This window comes from Bombus pascuorum, chromosome 1 (genome assembly GCF_905332965.1).
Source record: "Bombus pascuorum chromosome 1, iyBomPasc1.1, whole genome shotgun sequence".
Lineage (NCBI taxonomy): Eukaryota > Metazoa > Arthropoda > Insecta > Hymenoptera > Apidae > Bombus > Bombus pascuorum.
In genome coordinates this window covers 34,782,947-34,804,219 of record NC_083488.1, presented here as the reverse complement: position 1 = coordinate 34,804,219, position 21,273 = coordinate 34,782,947, and the positions used below count along the sequence as shown (strand labels likewise).

General features: G+C 47.1%; 2 protein-coding genes across 2 annotated transcripts in view; one reads left to right on the top strand and one right to left on the bottom strand.

The window, feature by feature from the left end:
- The window catches only part of LOC132912170 (AT-rich interactive domain-containing protein 2), a 58,621-nt gene that overhangs the window by 16,125 nt on the left and 21,223 nt on the right, over nucleotides 1-21,273 (top strand). The window contains exons 3-4 of the mRNA XM_060969359.1: nucleotides 16,062-16,159; nucleotides 20,958-21,109. Of these exons, the coding sequence (XP_060825342.1) occupies nucleotides 16,062-16,159; nucleotides 20,958-21,109 (250 nt within the window). The remainder of the gene's footprint in view (nucleotides 1-16,061; nucleotides 16,160-20,957; nucleotides 21,110-21,273) is intronic.
- LOC132916112 (cyclin-dependent kinase inhibitor 1C-like) lies at nucleotides 6,715-7,389 on the bottom strand. Its single transcript, XM_060975898.1, has one exon. The coding sequence runs from the start codon at nucleotides 7,044-7,046 to the stop codon at nucleotides 6,780-6,782; it is 267 nt and encodes an 88-aa protein (XP_060831881.1). The 5' UTR covers nucleotides 7,047-7,389; the 3' UTR covers nucleotides 6,715-6,779.

The window sequence follows — 21,273 nt, the reverse complement described above, 5'->3', positions numbered from 1 at the left end:
TCAGAATTCTCGAACGAAGGAAAATGTTCGTTAAATGGAATATCGTTTTCATCGAAATATGAATTGTATGACTGTTTGAAACGCGGTGCGTAGGAAGCGTTTACTTTTCCGTCGTTAGATTCCTGTTTCTGAAAATAAAATTGATGAAAAACGGTATATTCTTTATATACGAAACGAGGCTGTTTCGCGTACCAAGTGCTTTGACAAGTATACCTTTCACGGATACGTGAACGTACATACACGATACCGTTAAATCGACCAATTGAACGGTTCGACGTTGAATTACGTACATATGCTTCTCTTATAGAGCATTAAAGTATTACATTGGACTGGTTTCAAACGTGCATGGCATCGTTTATAATACCAACATTGAACTTATACCCAAAAGGCTAAAGAAACGTCAAGTTTATCGTAAGAGCCTATATAACCTCGTTTCGAAGGATCGAGCTGGTAAGATCGGATCGCCGGCTCGCGAACGGTATTACTTCGATGGTCGCATGATTCGCTACAGTGGAGGCATTCCTCTTTTTGTTCGTCCCTCGATCGTAGGTAACGACACCTACTACCTCCTTGGCGAATGTCGCGTGTGGCGATGCCGTACGATCGGAGTAGCAAGTAACGCGGAGAGAAAGAGATGGAAAGAATTGGAAAGCGAGAATCGCTCGAGTGGAAGGGAGACGGTGGCATGCCGCGGCGTTGCCATTCTGTCAGCCGAGGGCAGACCACTTCCGAGAGTACGCCTCGTGGCGGCTATAGCGCGGCAACGTTGCTTCGACAAGATTAAATAGAGATAGCCTGAGGTATACGCTCCGTCGTCGTAAGATGGGCTCACCGTTAGTCGAGGAAGAAGTGAGACGGATAAAGGACAGCTAAAGGGAAGCATATCGCCTCAATTCGAACTCGTCGATCGTTCTCTTACCAACGCGAAAACGTCTAACGCGTAACTTTTTAAACGCGTCGCAGCCGTTGTTGATATTTCTTTTTCGTTTCTACGATTTTTCCTTTGGTTACTTCCTTTTATGAAAATTAAAAGTGTATTTAGGACGCATATCGTGTATTATACCGAAACGTTTTGATTAGCGGGAATAAACGTTATTGTCGTGAGATTGGAAGCAGCCGAGTAACGCGACTAACAAATCGTACGACGTATCGTCGAAATGTTCTAAACGTTTTAAAATGTGTTCGAGTATTGGACGATATTATCGTTACCAAGTTGAAAATAAACCGTTTGAGAACTAAATTACAAATATAAATTGCATATCCACGTTTGAATCGATCAACTTTCATTGTATACAGTTACGGTATCTATCGTATACGGATAAAAGTGTGTTCGACTTGCCATTGTCGCGATTCCGGAAGCAAGTTGGTTCGAGTTGACGCGTTATAGAATTTCTGGTACTGCGTCACCTCGACACCAAGTGAAATTTGCTTTTTAGACGAAATACGAAATATAAATAACTTGCCTGTACAATTAAAAAAAATATGTTGCATATGAAACACTAGGGTGGCAAACGTTCAAAATCATCCAACGTTCCTAGTTACGTTTCCAAATTCTACTAATTCAGAGTCTTCTGATTCATTTTTAACGAAGCCCGAAACTTTCCATTTAGACACGTCGATATATAGAAAGTTGTTGGCATCGTGTTGCTTTTGTCCGCGAACAGAACTCGTTGGAAATCTTTCGCGAATGCTTGCCTCGTCGAGCGATCGCGTTCGTGGGTGGGGTGGGCGAGATAAATACGGTAGCCCCCTCCTCCCCCGTGCTTGGAAAGTATCTCTCTCGCGTATAGAACTCTATAGAGGTGGAAAAATTGCCAGAAATATAGAATAAATCTTTTCACGTGCATAAATATTTAACACCGACGTGTCAGAAGATACGTTTAACCTTAGAAAAATATGCCAACGATTATGAATATATAATTTCCTTTTCGAATTGATCTGTCGCATCTATCTATGCGGAGGTTATGGTACTTTTTCATTTTGTATTACGAAGGGCTATAGTAATGTTTTGTCATATCGTGCGAAATCGTATTTGCGATCGTAGCCGCCGGGCAAGCAGAATTAGCAAGGTCGTGTAAAATCAGTTAGGCACCGAAGTACGATTGTTCGGAACGATTGTCGATTAAATTAAATTAAACGGTTTTTCAGGTTAGTTAGAAAATTCACCTTACTCTTCGTGCTTGCTCTTACACCAAGACGAAGAAATTTCGAGAAAATGTAGTCGATTCGTTTGGTGGTCCTCGAGTAGTGACTCATATGCAATTCCGAGTATCGACAATTCATCGGTACGACGGAGGCTCGCGTTAATTTACGACCTCGTCGTATTTCTTCTACCGATTATATACATTGTATTTATATATTATATACGAGGATCTACGGTAATTGATGCTTTTTTTTTTTTTTGTCGTTCCCATTTCTGCGCCGTGAACGAGATACATCGGCATTAATGGCCTTGGCCGAGCAGTTGGTAAGCCGTCGTTCGAACACGAGCCATCGCCAGAGGTCACTGTACTTACCTTTTCTCTTTCCTCTCGTTCGCTCCGTTCCTTTGTCACACCGGCTTCGACCCATTTGCGGCGTACGCATGTTCGCGCGCTTTCCGTGTCTTTCTACTTTGTCTCGTCTTGGCCCGTTGGCGAAGCTTTCTCGCCGACTTGTCAGCTGGAACGCCTGCAACTGTGCTTCTCTTTTTAACGAAAAACACCTTTTGCTTACCAAGTTGAAAACGAATGCTTCTCCGCAGCTGGTGTTCTTTCTTACTGACTCGATGCTGGTCGTCGTACTTTCCGTCGATTATTTTCAGTATTCGAAGAAACAATTTTCGATCATCTGTATAGGATCGAACGAAGATATTTGTATCGATTAGAGTCGGTAGAATATCATATTGTACCCGACTTTAGAGAAATTGCTGAATCTTGCTATATGCAAATACGTTTGTGCATTTTTGTGATACTTTTGTGTCGATCTGCGCGTAGAAGAACCACGCATAACTCGTCCGTGAACGCGAACATTCGAAATATAAAGTATTTAATTTTTGACATTGAAAATGGTGGAAAAGCTAAGCGCGTGTTTCTTAATCTGTATTATCTGCGGCGGCAGTCTGGTAGCTGGATAACCCGTTGGCACACGCGCCATTAAAGAATGATCGTAAAAGTGGCGGTAGTTATCTGAAACGAGCGTGGCGTTCGGTTTAAGATAAATCGTGCCGTCGCGGTCTAATCCTCGCGTTATTAATACTCTCGTGGTTCGAGAAGTAACGCGTAACAATAATTCCCATTATCGCATTTACGTTATCTGTAATGGATTGAGAATTGAAATTTGTATGATTTTTAGATGCCATCAAGAGGGTTAGCTGTTCAAATGAGGTGATGTTTTGATGAAAACGAGCGAGTCTGTACAAATTAAATTCTGAATAAAACTTGTGAAATTCAATTATACGGTATTTCATTCATTTCTGGCGTTTTGATTATGTTTCTAACGTTATGCCAACGATCGTTGATATTCGAAGGAAAACTTTGGTTTACGCGGTAAAAGTGAACTGTTCTTGCGTTTAAGGGAAATATTATTTGCACTCAAATTTAGGCGAATCGTAAAAAATGGAGGATGCGATATTATTAAATGTTATTTTCAGTTTTCAATTTTCTGTAAATTTTCGACCGATGAGAATCTTAGTTAGTACCCGCTATACACCTGTTTGCAAGGAATACGATACAAAGGAAGATAAAATTGTAGCTGAAAAAGTGTTTAGTTTTCTAGACATTTCGCTTCGCGTCATTTCGTTCTACGATGGGAAGAAATTTTTGATAGATACTGCAACGTGGGCGGCCATCGTAATAAGTCGAGTCTGGCGGACACGGTATCTCATTGGAACACACTCGTCGCACTGTGACTCTGGTAGATTAGTTTATCTTATGTAACGAGTTAGCATGGAGACAGAGAAAGAGTATGGCCATTGTTTGGTTTGCGACAACTGTGTGCGCACAACGTGGCAGCCGCACGAGTTCGCAGATGTGCCTCGACTATCGACCGTCGACCGTCGACCGTCGACCGTCGACCGTCGACCGTCGACCGCGTCGGTTCGAACTTTTCGCCCAAAAACCATATTCATATATCGATATTTACATAGCGCGTCCGTTTCGTTAAACGGCCGTTGCTTTTCGTGCTTTGCTGAAAGAATAACCGAAATCTTCGAGAAATGTCGAAATACGTAAAGGTTCTCTGTATAAAACGTTGAAAGAGAAACGATAGGCTGGAGGATGTTGCTCGTAGCATTTCGATGTAGCACGTATATCGGTGTCCGCGGTCGATCTTCCGATAGACAGATTATCTTTCGTATTTTCGAAACAGCTATGTACGTGCATATGCACGACGCACGATGGTTGTTCGTCAGGTAGCGGAGAATACTCGGCAATGTTTTCGAGCGCGCATTTGTCCAGAAAGAAATTGAAGAAAACTGTACTTTCTCTGTGAACAAATTTGAAAAATCGATTTCTTCGTTGCTCCGTTCGCGTCTGCTATATCTCACCCGAGGTGGCACTCGTCGTACACGTTATCCGTGAAACCGATGGACCGGACGAACGTGCTAACGGCGAAACATTTGATTTCTCGGAATGCGAGACTTCGAATCGCATACCGCCTTGATTAACAAATCATCGACCGAGTAATTTTCGACATCGTGTCCAAGAAAAATTCTATTTATCGATTATAACAGTTTTCTCGAGTATAAATTTGGTTTGAAAAGTTTGAAGTTTCGTTTGAAAAAATTTAGTCGATACGTAACGATTTAACAATTTTTATAACTTGCTTTTTTATTTAATTTGAGAGATTTGGATTCGTACGCGCAACAACGAGGATATGGTCCTGAAATAAAATGCCAAGTTTTTCGAAACACTGTTTCTGGCTAATATCTATCTTTTTTTCATGCATTTCCATCGTTCAATCGCAAAACCGATCTTACCACTTATATAATCTCTTACGTGTACGTTGATAATATTATTAGTGTACACGCTATACATACTAGTCTTTTTGTGCGCATGCCATTCGATACGAGAAATCTCGGAATTTCGCAGGCGATCGATCGCAGCATTCGAATCAGTTAAAAAAGATTTTTCTTTTTTTAATTTGTTAGACGTTAACAACCAGACCGTTTGTTCCTATACGTCGAACATCGCGAACAACCACGTTCGAGTAATATTATTTATTTGGAATTTATTTTTGAAGGATAGACTTTCGTTTCTACTTTGACCAAGTATCTCTCTCTTTCCTTTTTTCCCCCCCTTTTCTTCTTCTTCTTCTTCTTCTTCTTATTTTGTTTTCAGGGAAAATGCTATAAGCCGTTAAAGCCTCGAATCTTTGTTTTTCCGTGTATCGAACAACTGAAAATACAATTTGAACGGAAAAGTTGATTCGAAAGGCAAACTTGTTGCGCGCATTCGATAAACACGACTGATTGCTCGCGGAGTGTAGGAACAACAGCGCTACCAGATCCCGTCCGAGTAGTTACCGTGTCGTTGCAGCATCTGTAATAGCGTTGCGATCGTCTATGGTAGAAGAAGGAGCGGCTGTTCTTCCGTCGTCGCGAATTACGTGGCCTCTCAACCGCGCGCATTGCGTATTCAATTGTCGTTGACTGCATGCGCGTTTATTACGCGGACGCGACCTCTATCCAACGACTACGCGTACCGTGAAACCGAACGCTCGTCGTACATCGGACCGTCGATCGAACGATTACGCGCTACTAAAGTATAGGATATCGTAATTACCGCCAATTATCAGGCAAGTTGGCTGGCACTGCGACCAATCTCTCGTATAGGTGATACATGGTCGCGTTCGTCGCATCGTGTTGTTTCGAAGCTGTGGAAATCTGTTTGGGAGCACGCTCTACGCTTAACGCGAATTCTAGTTTTCCGCGAACTCAAGAGGTGTACACATCGCGTACGATTTACGAGTCGATCTTTCTCGATATCGTTCCGGTGCTCGTTCGGTCCACGAACGATGTTGCCACATGTTTCGCCGAATCGAGCGATATAATTATGCAAGAACAACGATATCTATCTTATTACAACGATACAACGTGATAGAATATGGGCGGTAAAGGAAGCCCGAACATAGAGCGTCGCGGTGTTGGACGGAAGGCACGCGGAGAATCGAAATTTCGTCGCTGACGAAATCTTCGATCGATACCAAGGTCATCGTCCGATACCGCTGGAATTTCAAAAGGTCATTGCGAGTCTCCGCTCGACCTCGCGCACCTATATGCCAAGGCTCTCTGAAAAACACTCGCATCCGTCCAAGTTTCGTCAGCGCCAACCCGCGAACCCGTCTATACGCTGCTGTTCGTACGAGCAAGCAGCGTCCCTTACGCGTCAGCTGCCTACCAACCCTCGAAGCAGTCGTCGATGGTTTGGCGCGGATATCGAGGTCATCCTGGGCTTTCCGTACCGGGCCGCTACTTCCGTTCGCTGCTATACGCTCGTGCCTGCTCCCTCGCGAGTGCTCTGGCGCACATAGTTAGGCAGCCAGGCGCGCATACGCGCTCGCTCTCGCTCTCTCCCCCTCCCCCGAGAGAGGCACCGGCGAGAGCTCTCCCTATACGTGTACGCACGCGAAGACTTCTTCGTCCGTTCGCGTTCATTCAGAGTTCACAGTCAGTCAGTCACCAGCACACCTCCACCGATCAGCTGATGCCGACGACGACGGCAGACTGCGCGTCGCCAACCCCTCCGCCCTCCTACCCTTCTTCTCCACACCCGTCCCTCCTCCTCCACCTCCTCCTCCTTCTACCTCCTACCTCCTCCGCCACCTCCTCCTGCTGCTGGTCGTGCTACTACTACTGCTGGTACTGGTGCCGGTGTTGGTGCCGGTGCCGGTGCTGATGCCGGTGCCGGTGCTGATGCCGATGCTGGTGCCGATGTTGGTGCTGGTGCCGATGTTGGCGCTGGTGCTGGTGCTGGTGCTGGTGCTGGTACTGGTGCTGGTGCTGGTGCTGGTGCTGGTGCTGGTGCTGGTGCTGGTGCTGGTGCTGGTGCTGGTGCTGATGCTTGCATTGGCGCTGGTGCTGCTGTTACTGCTACTGCTGCCCCCTCACCCTCTGGTGGACGATCAGCTGACTGAGAACTGTCAGTCGTGTGCCGTGGGCCTGCGAGCTCGCGCGATGGTGGGGCTCTCCGCACGATCCAAGTTGCTTGCTTTTAGCTGTACAGGACCGCGACGCGAGACGACGCACCGCGCCGATTCACGCGACACCGTGTCCCGTGCCGCTGTCCAAGCTTACGCGACTCTCGCCGACGATTCGGTTACCGACCGTCTGACGCGTGCCAGAAACTAGAAACCGATACGGCCAACCGTTGGGTGCAGTGAACTCGAATGCAAAGGATATGGGCTAAGATGGTTAATATGGTTGGCCTTTTATCGTTGGCGAGTGGCTGATATATCTGGAAGCTCTCGGTGCCATTCGTCGCAGAACTTTCGAACGATACGTGCGTTCGTTTCGACATTTACCTGATCCTAGCTTGGTCCAGCGTTTCGGCACAAGTTGCCGTTGACAGAGTCTCTGTCGTCTCTTTGCCTTTTTCTCTCGTTCGAACGAGAACCGCGTCACAGAGAACCGGATGGATACTTTGTCGTCGATCTGTTTCTAACTTGTTCTCGCTTGTTCCATTTAATAAAAGTTCCAACTTTAAGCGTATTAAGATTGAACGTCGAAGAATCGGCTTTACGCGTATAAAGAATTTTGCGAACAAATCGCTTACGTGATTTCGTGCCTCGAGAGTACACCGATCCTGATATTCCCCTAATTGGTACTCGATACTCGAGATGCTGAGAAGAAGTTGCGATCGAAGTAGGTTTGCGCTTACAATTAACCACGTTGTTTGGATTTCTTGCTCGTATCGCGAAGCACAGAGTCGAGCGGAAACGGAGAAAAACGACCGCCGTGATTTCAAGTAGATCTCGAGTCGAACGTTCACCGGGATGGTACTTACTTGGTCGGTATTCTGGGAACAGGGTTCTTGGCTCTCTTCGTTGCGTTTATTCTCGATCATCGCCTGTGCAATTTATAATAAACTGTGCAGTCGATCCGTGTATCGTCTGGCAGATTCGGAAATCGATAAATTGGCAGGTGTCTCGGGCCATTTTGTTACGACAGACGCGCATTGTACAAAGAGATCGTAATTTTCATCGTAGCTGAATTTAACGAGACGACGGTAACGATTGTAAGCGACTGTGCGGGCTTGATATTTGTGATCAGCTCGTATTTCTTATAGATTTATCTCGTTCTTAGAAAAGAACGCACTTGTATCGGCATTTTTTATTAAAAACCTCGATCGATCTCTTCGACTTGGTACTTGGTAAAAAAATCTCTTCGTAAAACCTATACGTACGTTATATATTTGTTATAGCATTTTCATACCGGTTAATTAGATCGGAGTATACGAAACGCGGTATCGTTTACCGGTACCGTTTACCAGTTTTGCCTGACTAGAAACGTTTCGATACCGTGGAAAGGGGACGTACAACGTACGTACGTGCGTGCAAATACTTTTTAGTGCCACTCTGCGTACGTTGCGAACGATAGAAAATCGCTGCAAACGAAAACGGATACGTTGATCCGTAGGAACGCGAGGATTAAAACATCCGTGGCTCGTCCGAAAAATGTGCCGACGAATCGTGGATACTATGTGTGGCGGCATTGTCGAGATCGCTGGTCGCGTCGAACGGAACATGGAAAGTAGGACGTCGATGCAAAGATTTATCCTCTTTGCGCGTGTGTGCGTGCGCGTGTGCGAGTAGCGTCTTGCCGTCGATTTCGAGTCCCACGTACGATACACACAGCTGCACCGCGTCGACTACATCTACCGGTTTCGCTTTGCTTTGCTTCGTAGTCGATGAGAAACGGACAAATGCATCAACGTGCTCGTAATTCCAACCAGTTCTCCGTCTCTCGAGCAGATAGGGCGATTGGAAAATATAAAACGCGAAAAAGCCGGCAACCAGTTCGCTGCTGAAAAACCAATTCGTCGTTGATAATAATCGTGGTGAATACGTGATGTATTTTGCACGGTGGGAAAAAAGAAGAATCGAGAATCGCATCGCGTAGCGTATCCCACTTTCAGGAAAACGTACGCTCGCTCCATTTTCTCGCCGTTACGGCTTGCGTTAATTCGTTCGAAAAAATCTAAAAATCCTTTTACCGTCGTAAAATCTCTACGAGTACACGGCAAATCATCGTTTCACTCGATCGGTCGCAATTGGGATATTCGTGTTAAAATCGCAGGCACGTAATTCGTGTCTAACGATTGCTCGAAAGTAGTAATAAAATATCGCGTGTCGTGAACAACGCGAACAAGTTTGAATTCCTTTCATCGATCGCGACTAAGGGACGCGTCGTTCGAACGTTAGACAGATGTACGGTACATATATTCGTAGATTATTTCTGCGACAGAAAATCGATGTTGTATTTGTTTCTTTGATATTGCGAATACGTAAATAATGAAAAATATACAGCAACGTAATACACGCCGGATTAATTAACGCAAATAGGAAGATGAGTTGTTGGAACGGAATTGCGCTTGACTGTTGTAACCGAGCAAGTCGTCGATCGCGCGTATATATCGTTCGTATCGCTGCACGTACATGAAATACGTAGGCGAGATTATGGATTAGCGAATTCAAGTCGCGTACGACGTATATAACCGTGGAAGGAACGAAGGGATCGGCGGTATCCGTTGGTTGGAAAAGTTTGAAACGATCGCTCGGTGTCGGTAACGCGGCTGACCACCGGAAGGCCGCCACCGAGTAACGATCTTCCGGACGAGGAACCGGCCATCCTCGTCAGCACCGCGTGCAGCGGGATGATCAACGTGGTAACGGGGCTAGACACACGGTCGACGCGTAAGCGATAGCGACCGGTGGCCGCCGCAGCCGATGTATCCGTTCAACGACGAGATGGAGACTGGTTAAAATCTCGGGTGCGAGGCACGCGGCGCGCGACGCGACGCTGGAAACGCGAAAAAGCCGAGCGATAGAGCGCGAAAACGGCGGCGCGCGCGGAGCCATAGGCCAGAGAGTGTAGCTGGCGGGCCGGTGCGGTGCAGCATGGACACCGGGGCGTTAGGGAGGAGGGGAGCGTGTACGAGAGGGGGCGGGAGAGAGGGGCAGAGAGAGAAAGAGAGAGACCATGTCCTACCCCAACGAGCACGTGGTGGCAAAGACACTTTCATCGTGTAGTCCCTCGGAGGCGAACGAACACGTGGATAGCGTTCGACGCTCTCGAAGAACGTCTCCGCGCATGCGCTGTGTAATTCATACTGTCAAGGTCAAGCAAAGTCGCACGATTACAGCCGAGACGGGGGCATCCGCGTGTGCCGGTGCTGCTATGCTACCTAATCGGCGCCAGTAAATCGCGCCTATGTATATGTATGTATATGTATACTTGCACCGGGATGTAATAATAGGCAGGCGAGCGTCCTCTTCGTACGCTCTAGACCCGCGCTCTCGCTTCTCGCTGCTCTCGACGAATCGGTAGTCCGTGTCCGCGTCCGTTCGTAAGGCGCGTAAAACTTGGTGAAAATAAGAGAGGCACATTTTTTTTTTTTTTTTTTTTTTTTTTGGAAGCGCGGGATACGGACTCGCGCATCGCAAGCGCCAAAATGTCACAATTTGTCCCAGCTGTTAAGGCTACCGTAAGATGGAGTCGACTTTATAAGCGATATTTCTTATACCGAGATTCTTTTCAGTTCGAGACACGCTTACTATGTCAATTTGTCAATTTATCTCGGTATCCTGTCCCTCTGTGCCGTCGCACGCACACGCACGCACACGCCGTGATACGAAATGGTTTCTGTCTCTGTGTTCTTAGGCTCGTGGCAGGACCAGTCGGTGGTAATGGCGCTTCTGCCAACCTTACAGGGGACTGTTCAGAGCGAATGGCATGTTTTGCGTTATCGTTGGTTTCGTCGTATGGCGCGCTCGACGATGATGGCGTTCGCGGTGCATTGTTTCTGGTGGTAAAAGAGGATAATGGTGTATCGAGCGCGAATGGCGTTGACGATGGATGTTACGCGTTGCATAGGTTATGTATTAGGAATATGATTGGCGAGCATCGAATATTAATCTTTGGACGCGAGAGCACTTTTAGTGACATTAAGTGCGCGTATGTAAGCGTACGTAAGCGAAACGCGGTAAGATGCTACTGTAAGTGGTACGTGTTTATTTTACTGGTCGTTAAAAGCCGGTGATAGGTAGCGATGTTCGTTGACGATAGTCAGCCAATCACCCGTTTTATTTTATTTCCAGATTGTAAAACATTAACGAGTCGTAAATCGAAAATCTAGCTCGTTTGAGAATTCTTCGTTATTTTATATTTAACGTGGCCAGGTAACGACGAATTATTAAGAAATCGTAGGAAATAAATGGCGATAAGGTCGTTGCAGCTTTTACGACCATCCTTGTTTCTCATCGCTTCGTATTATACGTTGTACTTTTTTTTTTTTTTTTTTTTTTTTTAATAATGTAACGTCACTGTAAATTATATACGCTGTTCTTTTTAGACTTTCTCTATATATTTTGCTAGAGACGAATGATTTCTCAATGATTTGGTTCAAACGGCCGGAAACGCGTGGCCAATCGCGAAATCTCTGAAATTTTCATCGTCCGTTCAAGCGTTTCCAGCGTTTTTTATCCGTAACGTTTCAGTTTCTTAATATCGTCGCCAATACCGCGTTTAATTGCGTCGTTAGTCATATTTCGTTCTTACGCGATACCTTGTTTCCACTTATTCTTTCCCGATCTCTCTTAATTAAAGGTCGAGTGGTGCGACGAGTTCGTCGTTGGTTGTTTTACCAAAGCTGCTTACAGTTTGTCACGATTTCCTTCTCTCCCTCTTTCTATATGGTTTCTCTGGATCAAACAAAAAGTTGCCGCAGCTCGAAGCAGATTCCTGTTAGCTTCTTTGTCGAGACTGGTAACTACTTCTTTCGGGCGACTTGCCTTTCTTACCTGCTTCTCCCCTTCGATCGAACGAGAGACGCTAGCCTCGGAGGTTCGTGTGAATTCTCGTTGGCCGTGTTTCTACGATCGTTGGCCGGTTCTCCGCGAGGAAAGGAACGAAGACATTTTTCAACGTACAAGTATCGCGGATAAGGCGGAAGAGCGTAACTCGCTTTATACTTTCTTCGTTCTAATTATTTTCATTTTATCGCGTTATCGGCCTTATACCGTATGTTACGTACTAGCGGGGATATAAGCGGTTAATTATAGCGTGTGACGAGATACCACCGAGTACACCTGGGCGGTACGTATTTAATCGCACAGCAGCAGTTAACGATCGGAGCGAGAGATCGGCGTTCGTACGAAAAGACGTTTGTCTGGCCGTGTCTTCGTCGAACGATACACCATCTAACGCGACAGCTCCGATACGAATTGTCCCTGATAGATAAGAGATAGCACGCGTTAACCGCTAATAAAAGGTTATCGAAGTTGAGGTAGTTCTTTATCAGGGGAACGGAGAACCGTGAGACGCGAAGTATTCCGATAAATCTGAACGTATCCTAGCGTTTGCGTTCGTAGAATGTCCGATAACATCGGCTAAACCATAAAACCTTGTCCGCGTGTGTTTACTAATGTAAATCTTTGCATCTCTTTCCTTCTCGATTCTTTCTTCGCGTTCTTATCGTTTTCTTACGCGCCAACGATTCCGCGTGCGAGGAAAACTCTTCGATCTCAGAGGCGTTGCCGTTGAGACTAATTTCTTCCATACGAGAGAAACAAATCGCTCGGTGGAATTTATAGCGGACGGAATTTAGTCCGACGCAACGAAACGTTAGCGTTTCCACGATCAATCGGCGAGTATCGAATTACGTTTGTTGCGTAGAACGTTCGACGTTGACGAACATTCTAGAATTTTGTCAGATTCGTGAAAATAATTACGCGAGCAGTTTCCCCGCCGAACGTGAACAAGTATTCCACCTTGACGATTTTCGATTCTACGTTCGTGCGAATTCTCACGGAAGTTACGATCTTCTCGCTGGATCTTTCCAGAAACCTTTTTCTTCCTTGGTTTACACGAATCAACGATTTTGGAAGATACACGGGAACGCGGCTCGTGCACGCGTTATTATTCGCCGAGCTAAAGCGATCCGTAACAGTTTCAGTCGCTTTGTCTCGTATCACGGCTACCGAGGATGGAACGCTTTCGTTGCGATTTTGGAAAAAGTTTTATATCGGGAATTCGGGTACAATTATTTATGGAAGCAGCGACAACGTTGGAAAAATTATTCCTACGCGACGTGCGCGTCGAGTATAAAAGGATGCATCGCCATTCGTCGTCTGTCTCGTATCGAAATATCGAAAATGGGATTTAACGTATGTTTACGTCGCTATAACGCGTAAGATACACGCTGTACGTTTCTCCTTCGGGGATTAGCGGTGATCGACACGTTGTAATCGAGTGTTCGTCGCAAGACGATGAATTGCTACGTTAATTAATCGTGTAAATCGATCGTGAATTTGCACGTTCTGGCGCGCAGACTTTGCGGAAACGTCTCGTTTCGCATCGGAGCTAGCAATGACTTAAGGTCCGCTTATATAACGCCGTACTACTAATTTCGGCTTTTCACGCGTTATACGCGGCGGCAATTTTCACAATCGTGATGCAGATTTCCAAGGTCCGGATTCTAGTCGATCTGGATGCTTGGAAGAGACGGAATTGATCGGTGGAAAAATATATTGCCCGGCTCCTCCCTTATTTATCTCGAGCTGAACGTCTACTTCGCGTCTTAAGAACGCGTTTAAAGAGGCGCGTAGTCAACGGCCGATGCGGAGAGCGGCGGCGGCGGCGGCGGATCGAGTTGGACGACGGGAGTAGGAATCTTTAGGCGGAACAGATTCGTTACAGCGCGCCAGCGGCAAAGCGATCCGTCATAGGCGTCTTCGCACCGCAAGTACGTATCGATCGTTCGCAAACGCCGGTTTGCCGATAAAAATACCGAAAGCGCATCGAACGATGCCAAAGGCCGTGGGAACAAAATATACGACCGATAGGTACGCACGCTGCGCCACGACGGAATTAAAAGGAAAAGTACGCGTATGACAAAGATATTGGTGGATGTACGATCGAGAGAAGGCGAATCTGCGTGAGATCGGTGGTGCGCGAAGCGTTCCGTCGGTCGCAGCGTGCACGAGTTCTTTCGATCGAGCGTTTCACGTTCATCGACTGATCGGATATTTATCGCGCGACGCGTGCTGCGTTCGAGCGGTTTCGATGGGAGGCCGATGATGTCGCGAGGTCGTCCACGGTGGGGCGCCACATTCTCGATTCGTAAGGTTGAACGTCGGGACGACGAGAATAGCGAAGAAACGGGCGCGGATCCAGAGAGCACTGACCCAGTATGTCCGTCCGTCGTCGATCTCGCTACTCGCTTCCCCCGCTCCGTTCTTCCATTCTTCCGTTCTTTCGCGTTCTTCCGTTCTTTCGTTCTTCCGTTCTTCCGTTCGCGGCAAACGCGGCGCGCAACAGCGAAAAGCCATCGTCTCCCGACTATATTTTCTCGCACTTATTTTGCCCTCGCCGGTAATTGCTACGAAGCGGCAAACTAAAAGAGAAAAAAGGGGGACAGAGAGAGAAATAATCGGGACGTCGCGATTACCGCCACGATCGTCGTATCGGCGATAGGTACGTACACCGACGCCGCTATGCGTCGATTTTATCCGCGAAGTTTGAGCGCCTGCGAGAACCACGCGAAGCGGATAAAGCGACAAAGCGTAGGTCGCTGGAAATACTTTTACGTATATGGATATCGGTAGGGTAGCAAGGTGCGGGTTTCCTTGAAATTAACTCGTGTCGCGCAAACGACGTAATTCGACGTTCTGCGAAGCAGAATACGTATATTTGGGATCCGATCGTTCGACGGTGATCAAGGAGAGACGTAGAACCTATGCACCTATTGTACGGATAATGGTGGATACGAGTTTCCGAGGATCGAAAGTTTTCCTGCCGTACTGCTTACGTATCGACGTTGTCGTATACGTAATTTACAGAGCCGTACGAGCCAACCTGTCCGCGCGTATCATACCAGGCTCGTGTCTCTTTCTTTTATCTTCTTCTTCCGTTATCCCGATCCTCTACAAGCGCATAAAGTATTCGCATTGTTACAACCTTTTATCTTTCTCCTTTCTCCTTTCTCCTTTATTCCGTTCCTCTGGCCCTAATTCCCTCCTACTTTTTGCGTTTCCTTTCTCCGGATCACAGTCGCCTCTCCGTCTTTCATCGCCGCCGCCACGTATGCGGTGGCGGGAGCGCCGTGTATCGCGAGTTCGGACGATTATTTTTTCGACGCGCGCCCCAAGAAATTTATGCACCGCGTCGGGTCGCATTTTATCTTTACGGCCTCTCGCTACCAGAAATTCCTCGGAAATCGTACGCGTACCACCCGTCCCCACCCTCGTATCCTCGAATCCTCGTATCGTCTGGACGCCGACCGGCGGATCGCGTGCTTCGTAGATTCGGTGGAACGCATTGGCGCTCGCCGCGGCAAAGAGGATCCGTCGAGTTTTCGCGAACGGAACCGTTGATTCGTTGCCCTCGAATAAACTCGAATCTCGAGCGTATCGCCTTTCTTGTTCTTTTCGTCAATCCTTCTTTCTGCTGGATAATGCGCGTCGCGATATCTTATGGGAACGCCCCGGGACGATACGACGAAGCTACGCTAACGCCGCGATCCGTGTTCCTTCGCTCTACGAGGCGATCGTTAGCGCCAACAACGCTATTTTTCCCTGGCATCGATCAGAGTCGCGTCCGATGGTTGGCTTAGTCGATAAAACGAATCGGTGGAAAGCAATTTTTACCGACCTTTCGATTCGATTATTCTCGGAAACGAAGATGTTTCACCGCTTGCTTTAACACGTAGCGCTCGATCGGAGAGCCGATCGTCTCTTGGCCGCGGAGAATGTACGCAGGTTCGACGAAGCGAAAGACGTCGATCGTTCTGTTGCGTTTGTTCGCAAACGCGGACGACACGTGGTTACGACGTACTGAATCGTTTCTCCGGTGTTTCGTGTTGCAGGTGAATACCAGAAACGAGTGGGCATCGTTATGCGAACAATTCCATCTACCCAATGGCTGCGTGAACAGCGGGGTTGGCCTTAAACAAATTTACCTCAGGTAAGTGACTGAAACGCGTTCCTACCATCGATCGCTTTATTTTAGAAGCTCGCCTTTATTTTAGAGCTCGTACATCGCGTAAGAAACGAGTGTATCGCCAAGTATCGCGTTCTAAACGAAGTTTCAGAGTTTCCGAGAGGATTGGATCGAACAACGACTATCCTCGATAATTGCGATTTCTATCTCGTTACGTTACCGCGGAATATCGAGCTCTTCTTTGCCGCTACGTTCTTTCGTTCTACGTAATTTACGAAACAACGAAGCGATCTGCGCGCGTTTACGCGTACAGCTGTACGGCAACTTGCGCGCGAGAAACGTTCCAGTCCGTGTTCCCATACCTAAATACGTAAATACGTAAATACGTAAATACGTAAATACGTACGACACGAGGCTCGTGTTCCGCGAATTTCCAAGTAAATAGACGAGACGGTAACAACGCTCGTGCTCGTGACGCGACAAACGTAACTATAATCCGTGTGTTCGTAAGCGAATAAACACGACGTTAGTTCGCGCGTCTATACGTCTCGGCGAATAATCTTCGATTTCATTCACTTACGAGCGAGTAAAGTTCTCTACTCTAGCGAGTAAATAAGTAAGTTATATTTCGCGATAGGAAATATCGGCTGATCCGCGACGAAAAGACAACGTTTGGCGCTGTAGCCACGCTCTCGAGGATTCGGTTTTCGACGGGCCGGGCGAAACGCGGGTGAAAAATAGACTTGGAAGCGGCGAGTGATCGAGTCTGGTAGGAATTTGATTCGGGGTGAGCGAAACGCGAACGACTGTCGTGGCAAGACGCGATGCTCCATTATGTCTGGCAGTCCGCGAGCGTCTGCGAGAGTAGGAGAGCGGCGATGTTTTACCGCGCGGTCGGCACTAGTCGGCAGCCGCGTATCGGCACTCTGCTACCTACGCCCCACCACCGCCGGCATTTTCCGTATCGTATAGTACGTACGTTCGTTCGTTCGTTCGTTCGTTCGTTCGTTCATTCATACTGGCCTCGCTGTGACGAGAGCCACGTGGTTCCTGAGTCGGTGTCCTCTCTCTCTCTCTCTCTTTCTCCCCCTTCCCCATCCCCCTCTCCCTCTCCTCTCTCTCTCTCTCTCCCCTCGATTAAGCTCTCTCTGTGCAACCTTGTTACCGTGCGCCGCTTGCAAACAAGGACGCCGGTCGATTCTGTCGCTTCTTCGCCGGCTCTTTCGACCACCGCGACGACGATGACTCTCGGGGGTTGACTTGGCGCGATCGCGAGATTCTCGACCTATAGTTTCGCGCAAGCGATAGACGATAGATGTTGCGGCACGACGCTTTCGTTCTTGGTCTCGCGTCGCCATCCGTCTATAACGTAAATGTCCGGGTTCGTAACGGATCGAGCGAATCGACGAACGCGTAAACGTTTATAAGGTACTGCATCTAGATGGTCCTGTTGCCAGAAGGAAATAAATTCTAGAGGAAGACTACCAGCGTCGTTGCTCCGTTGCACTCGGTTCGCGAGTAACGCTGCAACTTGCACGGCCGTACTTTAGCTATAACTATGAAACATAATACTAATCGTAGAATAAAAATATGAAAGATAGAACCGTGTAGGCTAAAACGGAAACAAATTTATACGTAATACGCTATATTTAGCGCGTTACAGGTAAACTATTCCAACAAAGTAACAAAGCATAACGATATCGAGTGGTGGTAGTGGTCCGTGCGCGAAGCAACAGCTCTCCACGACCGATTTAGTATTCGCAAACGTTGCGTCCTTTCGACACCCACGCCAACGTTCGTCGATGTATCCGCGTATTCGATTTCCTACTTTACTTTTGCGAGAAATATTTGATTACGGCTAAACGTGGCAAGAAGCGTGGCGTGTTACGCAGAACGGTATACGTATTTTAATATTCCACCGCTAGTTTTGCTCGCATCCACTGGCTAGAATCGCGGTAAACCGAGAACCTAGAATTTAAATACGTTTGGAAATACGAATACGAAAATATAGCGAGTCGATACGATTATACTTGTACGTTTGTTTTCCCACACGATAGCATGTACGCGTGTAACCGTCTCGATGTACGTTAACGTTTACGACTATCGATCTTCGATATCCTAAATTTACCATTGGTGGATAATTGTGATCGAGGCGGTGTAACGACCACAAGTGCATGTACGAGATCGCTTGTTGTTAAAAAGCACTCGCTTTTAGTAATAACGGAACGCTGTCGCGATGCGTTCCACGATTCTAGCGCGAACGCGTTAGCTGTTGCGTCAGCAGCCTACGACACCGTCCACGTCGATCGAAGAAAATCGATTTTTCAAAGTCTCGGAGTCAAAATTAGAGAGACGTTCAAAAGTAACCCTATTTATCTCTGTCTTTCGATCGTGCACGTACTTTCGTTCCGACAGTCGCGATATCGTTCTCGTTACAAAGCGGACTCCGGGGATCGAAAATCTGCTTACGAGAAGAAATTGAACCGCTCGCGAGAATTCTAGCATCGTCAAAGTGCGATCGTTGATCGGATCGAACAAAAGGAAAACCGTGTCTTCGGCGTATAAACGCGCGTAGTTGTACTCGGGCAAATTCGAACGCTTTGTATTCTGCATCCGCCGTTGAACCTATATAATTATCGTAACGTTAAAGCCCTCGGCGATTTACGTATTTCCACCCGTTACGTTACACTTTGCGAATACGTTGCGTTACGCCGTAAAAGATGCTTGTTCGGATTGATCGGTTAACGCGTTCACAGGCGTCGTAGCTTTGCGCGTATTCGCGTGTTCGATCGACGTGAAATTACGCCGTTCGATGGAACGTAGTACGAAATTCCGTAGCAGCTCGAACCGTTCGTAGCCAGGTGTTCCTATTACGAACGAATTTTTCCTTTCGTTCGAAGTAACCGGTAATCGCGAATAGTTGGCGACGAGATACTTTGAAAAACGAACGTTCGACCGTCGACGACCAGCTCTTTTAAACGCTGCTTTTAAAGCGGCTTTCGGAAGGCAGGAAATTACAAGCTAGCAAAGTGTCGATTAATTTTGGTATCGCTAGCCGCTACGACGGTCTCCGTCGCGGTAATTGCTAACCGTATTCATTTTCCTTGTTTATTTTTATTTATTTATTTTCTTACGTCTTTGCGAAAATATATCGATATCGATGTTCCAGTCACGTATGTTTCACGCTTCTACGTATATTTTGACACGGGTATCGGACGTTCGTACGAGAGCATCGGTCTCGAACGCGACGCGAACGCGATAATAGGTAAATATTGGCGAAGGAGGATCGCAGGAGAGGAAACGGGATAAAAGAGGGACGAGACGAGAGCGTGAAAGTAGAGTAGAATTGGATGGATCGAAATAAACGAGATTCTACCTACCGTGGTCGGTTGGTTCGTAGCCGGTCGACGCGGAATCCGGCGAACGCGTGACTTTTACCGTCGTATGTTACCGGCGATTCTCGATCGTCGATCTACGCGACGGACGATCAGGGGGCCAGAGCGAACCGCTGGTCAAAGCGTCCGCGTCTACACCGAGCAACGGCCGATCAGGCTCTGGCTCGGTGCTTCGACGATCCGCACCTTCCGTGCTCTACGTCGGTGCATGAATGGATCCGGCTGCACCTAACCCCCGCCACTTTCTTTCGTCCACCCACGACCACGTCTACTCTACTCTACTCTACTCTACTCTGTTCTATTCTATTCTCCTCCCCTCTCCCTTTTATCGTTGCTATCGTTATCAGTCGTGCTAACTTCTGACCGCTGTCTTTACGCGCGACGCTGCTTTCGTTTTGTTCGTTGCTGGTCGCGGTTAGTCTGCTCGGTGCGTCGAGTCGGCTACGACTGCTGCTTCGTGTACCGTCTTCTCCTCCCTCTGAAAAAATTGTACATCGGATAAAGTAAGAAACGGATGACTTTTTCCATGTGTCGTAGCTTCCGAGATATTTGGAGAAAAAAATAAACTGTAAACCGTAAAAAGCGTCGTCTGTTGCAACTCGTAGCTCGATCACGCGTTTATTCTCGGCTAAAATGATAACGAATCGATCGTAAAAATAGTAGGCCTGAAAGTGATCTATAACGCGTTCGTTACAGTCTCGCATACACCTTCAAGCTCGCCCGATCTTCCTTTATAAACGTAAGATAAACGGTGGTAATGAACACTGCAGAACTCGCTGCAGCAGTACCGGCATTTTTTGCCAATATCTCGAAAGGAAAGAATGTAATTCGAAATATCGATTTCTGCGGCATATGGAAAGACCGTGCAGATCGAAGTAAACTTTCTAAAGTTTACTAAAAGTTACGCGACGCAGGTTCACGGACGTCGAGGAAAATCGTCATTCTCGTAGATGGATTTCGAGCGTTCCGTATGGAAACTCGAAGAAGTCGACGAACGAGAATGGAACGGAGGTTGTCAAAGGCGATGCGTTCCGGCGATATTTTCTCGGGCCATTAGCATTCTTTGAAGAGAACACGGACAGAGCGTCACGTACGTTTGTATTCCGTTAGGTTCGGCGGCCGTCTTTCATATTCGTAAAGTCGGTACGAAGAAACGATTGTTTATCGTTGGCTATCGCCGAAACTAGATGTTTCTCTCTCGATTCGATGGACGAATAAAAGGGGTCTAAACGCGATGAGAACGGCGGTTTAAGGTATTTTCGGCCATTTCTTGCCTGCATAGCGTGGAGCGTCGTGTTTGGTCGAAAACAACAAATGCGTTAGGCGACAACAACTCGTTTATTGGTGCAACGTGTTTCGCTGCGAGAATGTAATCGGATAATTTAGCGAATTATCGTAGCACGTAACAGAGTGATGTGTCATTTCAGGTATCTGGACAGGTATGAGAAGGTACACTTTCTAGGAGAGGATGGCCAACAAGCTGACGACGACGACGAGGATTCTAGACACAGAAAGTGGTCTGCCAGGGCATTACACTCCGTTCCTCTTACTTATAATCATCATCAACACAATGTCGCAGGTAATTATCAAATCCCATTACCTTAAAGTTAAGTCCGTAGGCCCTGTCCGATAATTGGATCGCTGTTACGGAAATCAATTCCAACAACCGGTAGTAGCAACGTAACGGTGACGAGTTAACGACGCGAAATCTCAGCCAATTAACCTTACGTTGCCGTAACCTGG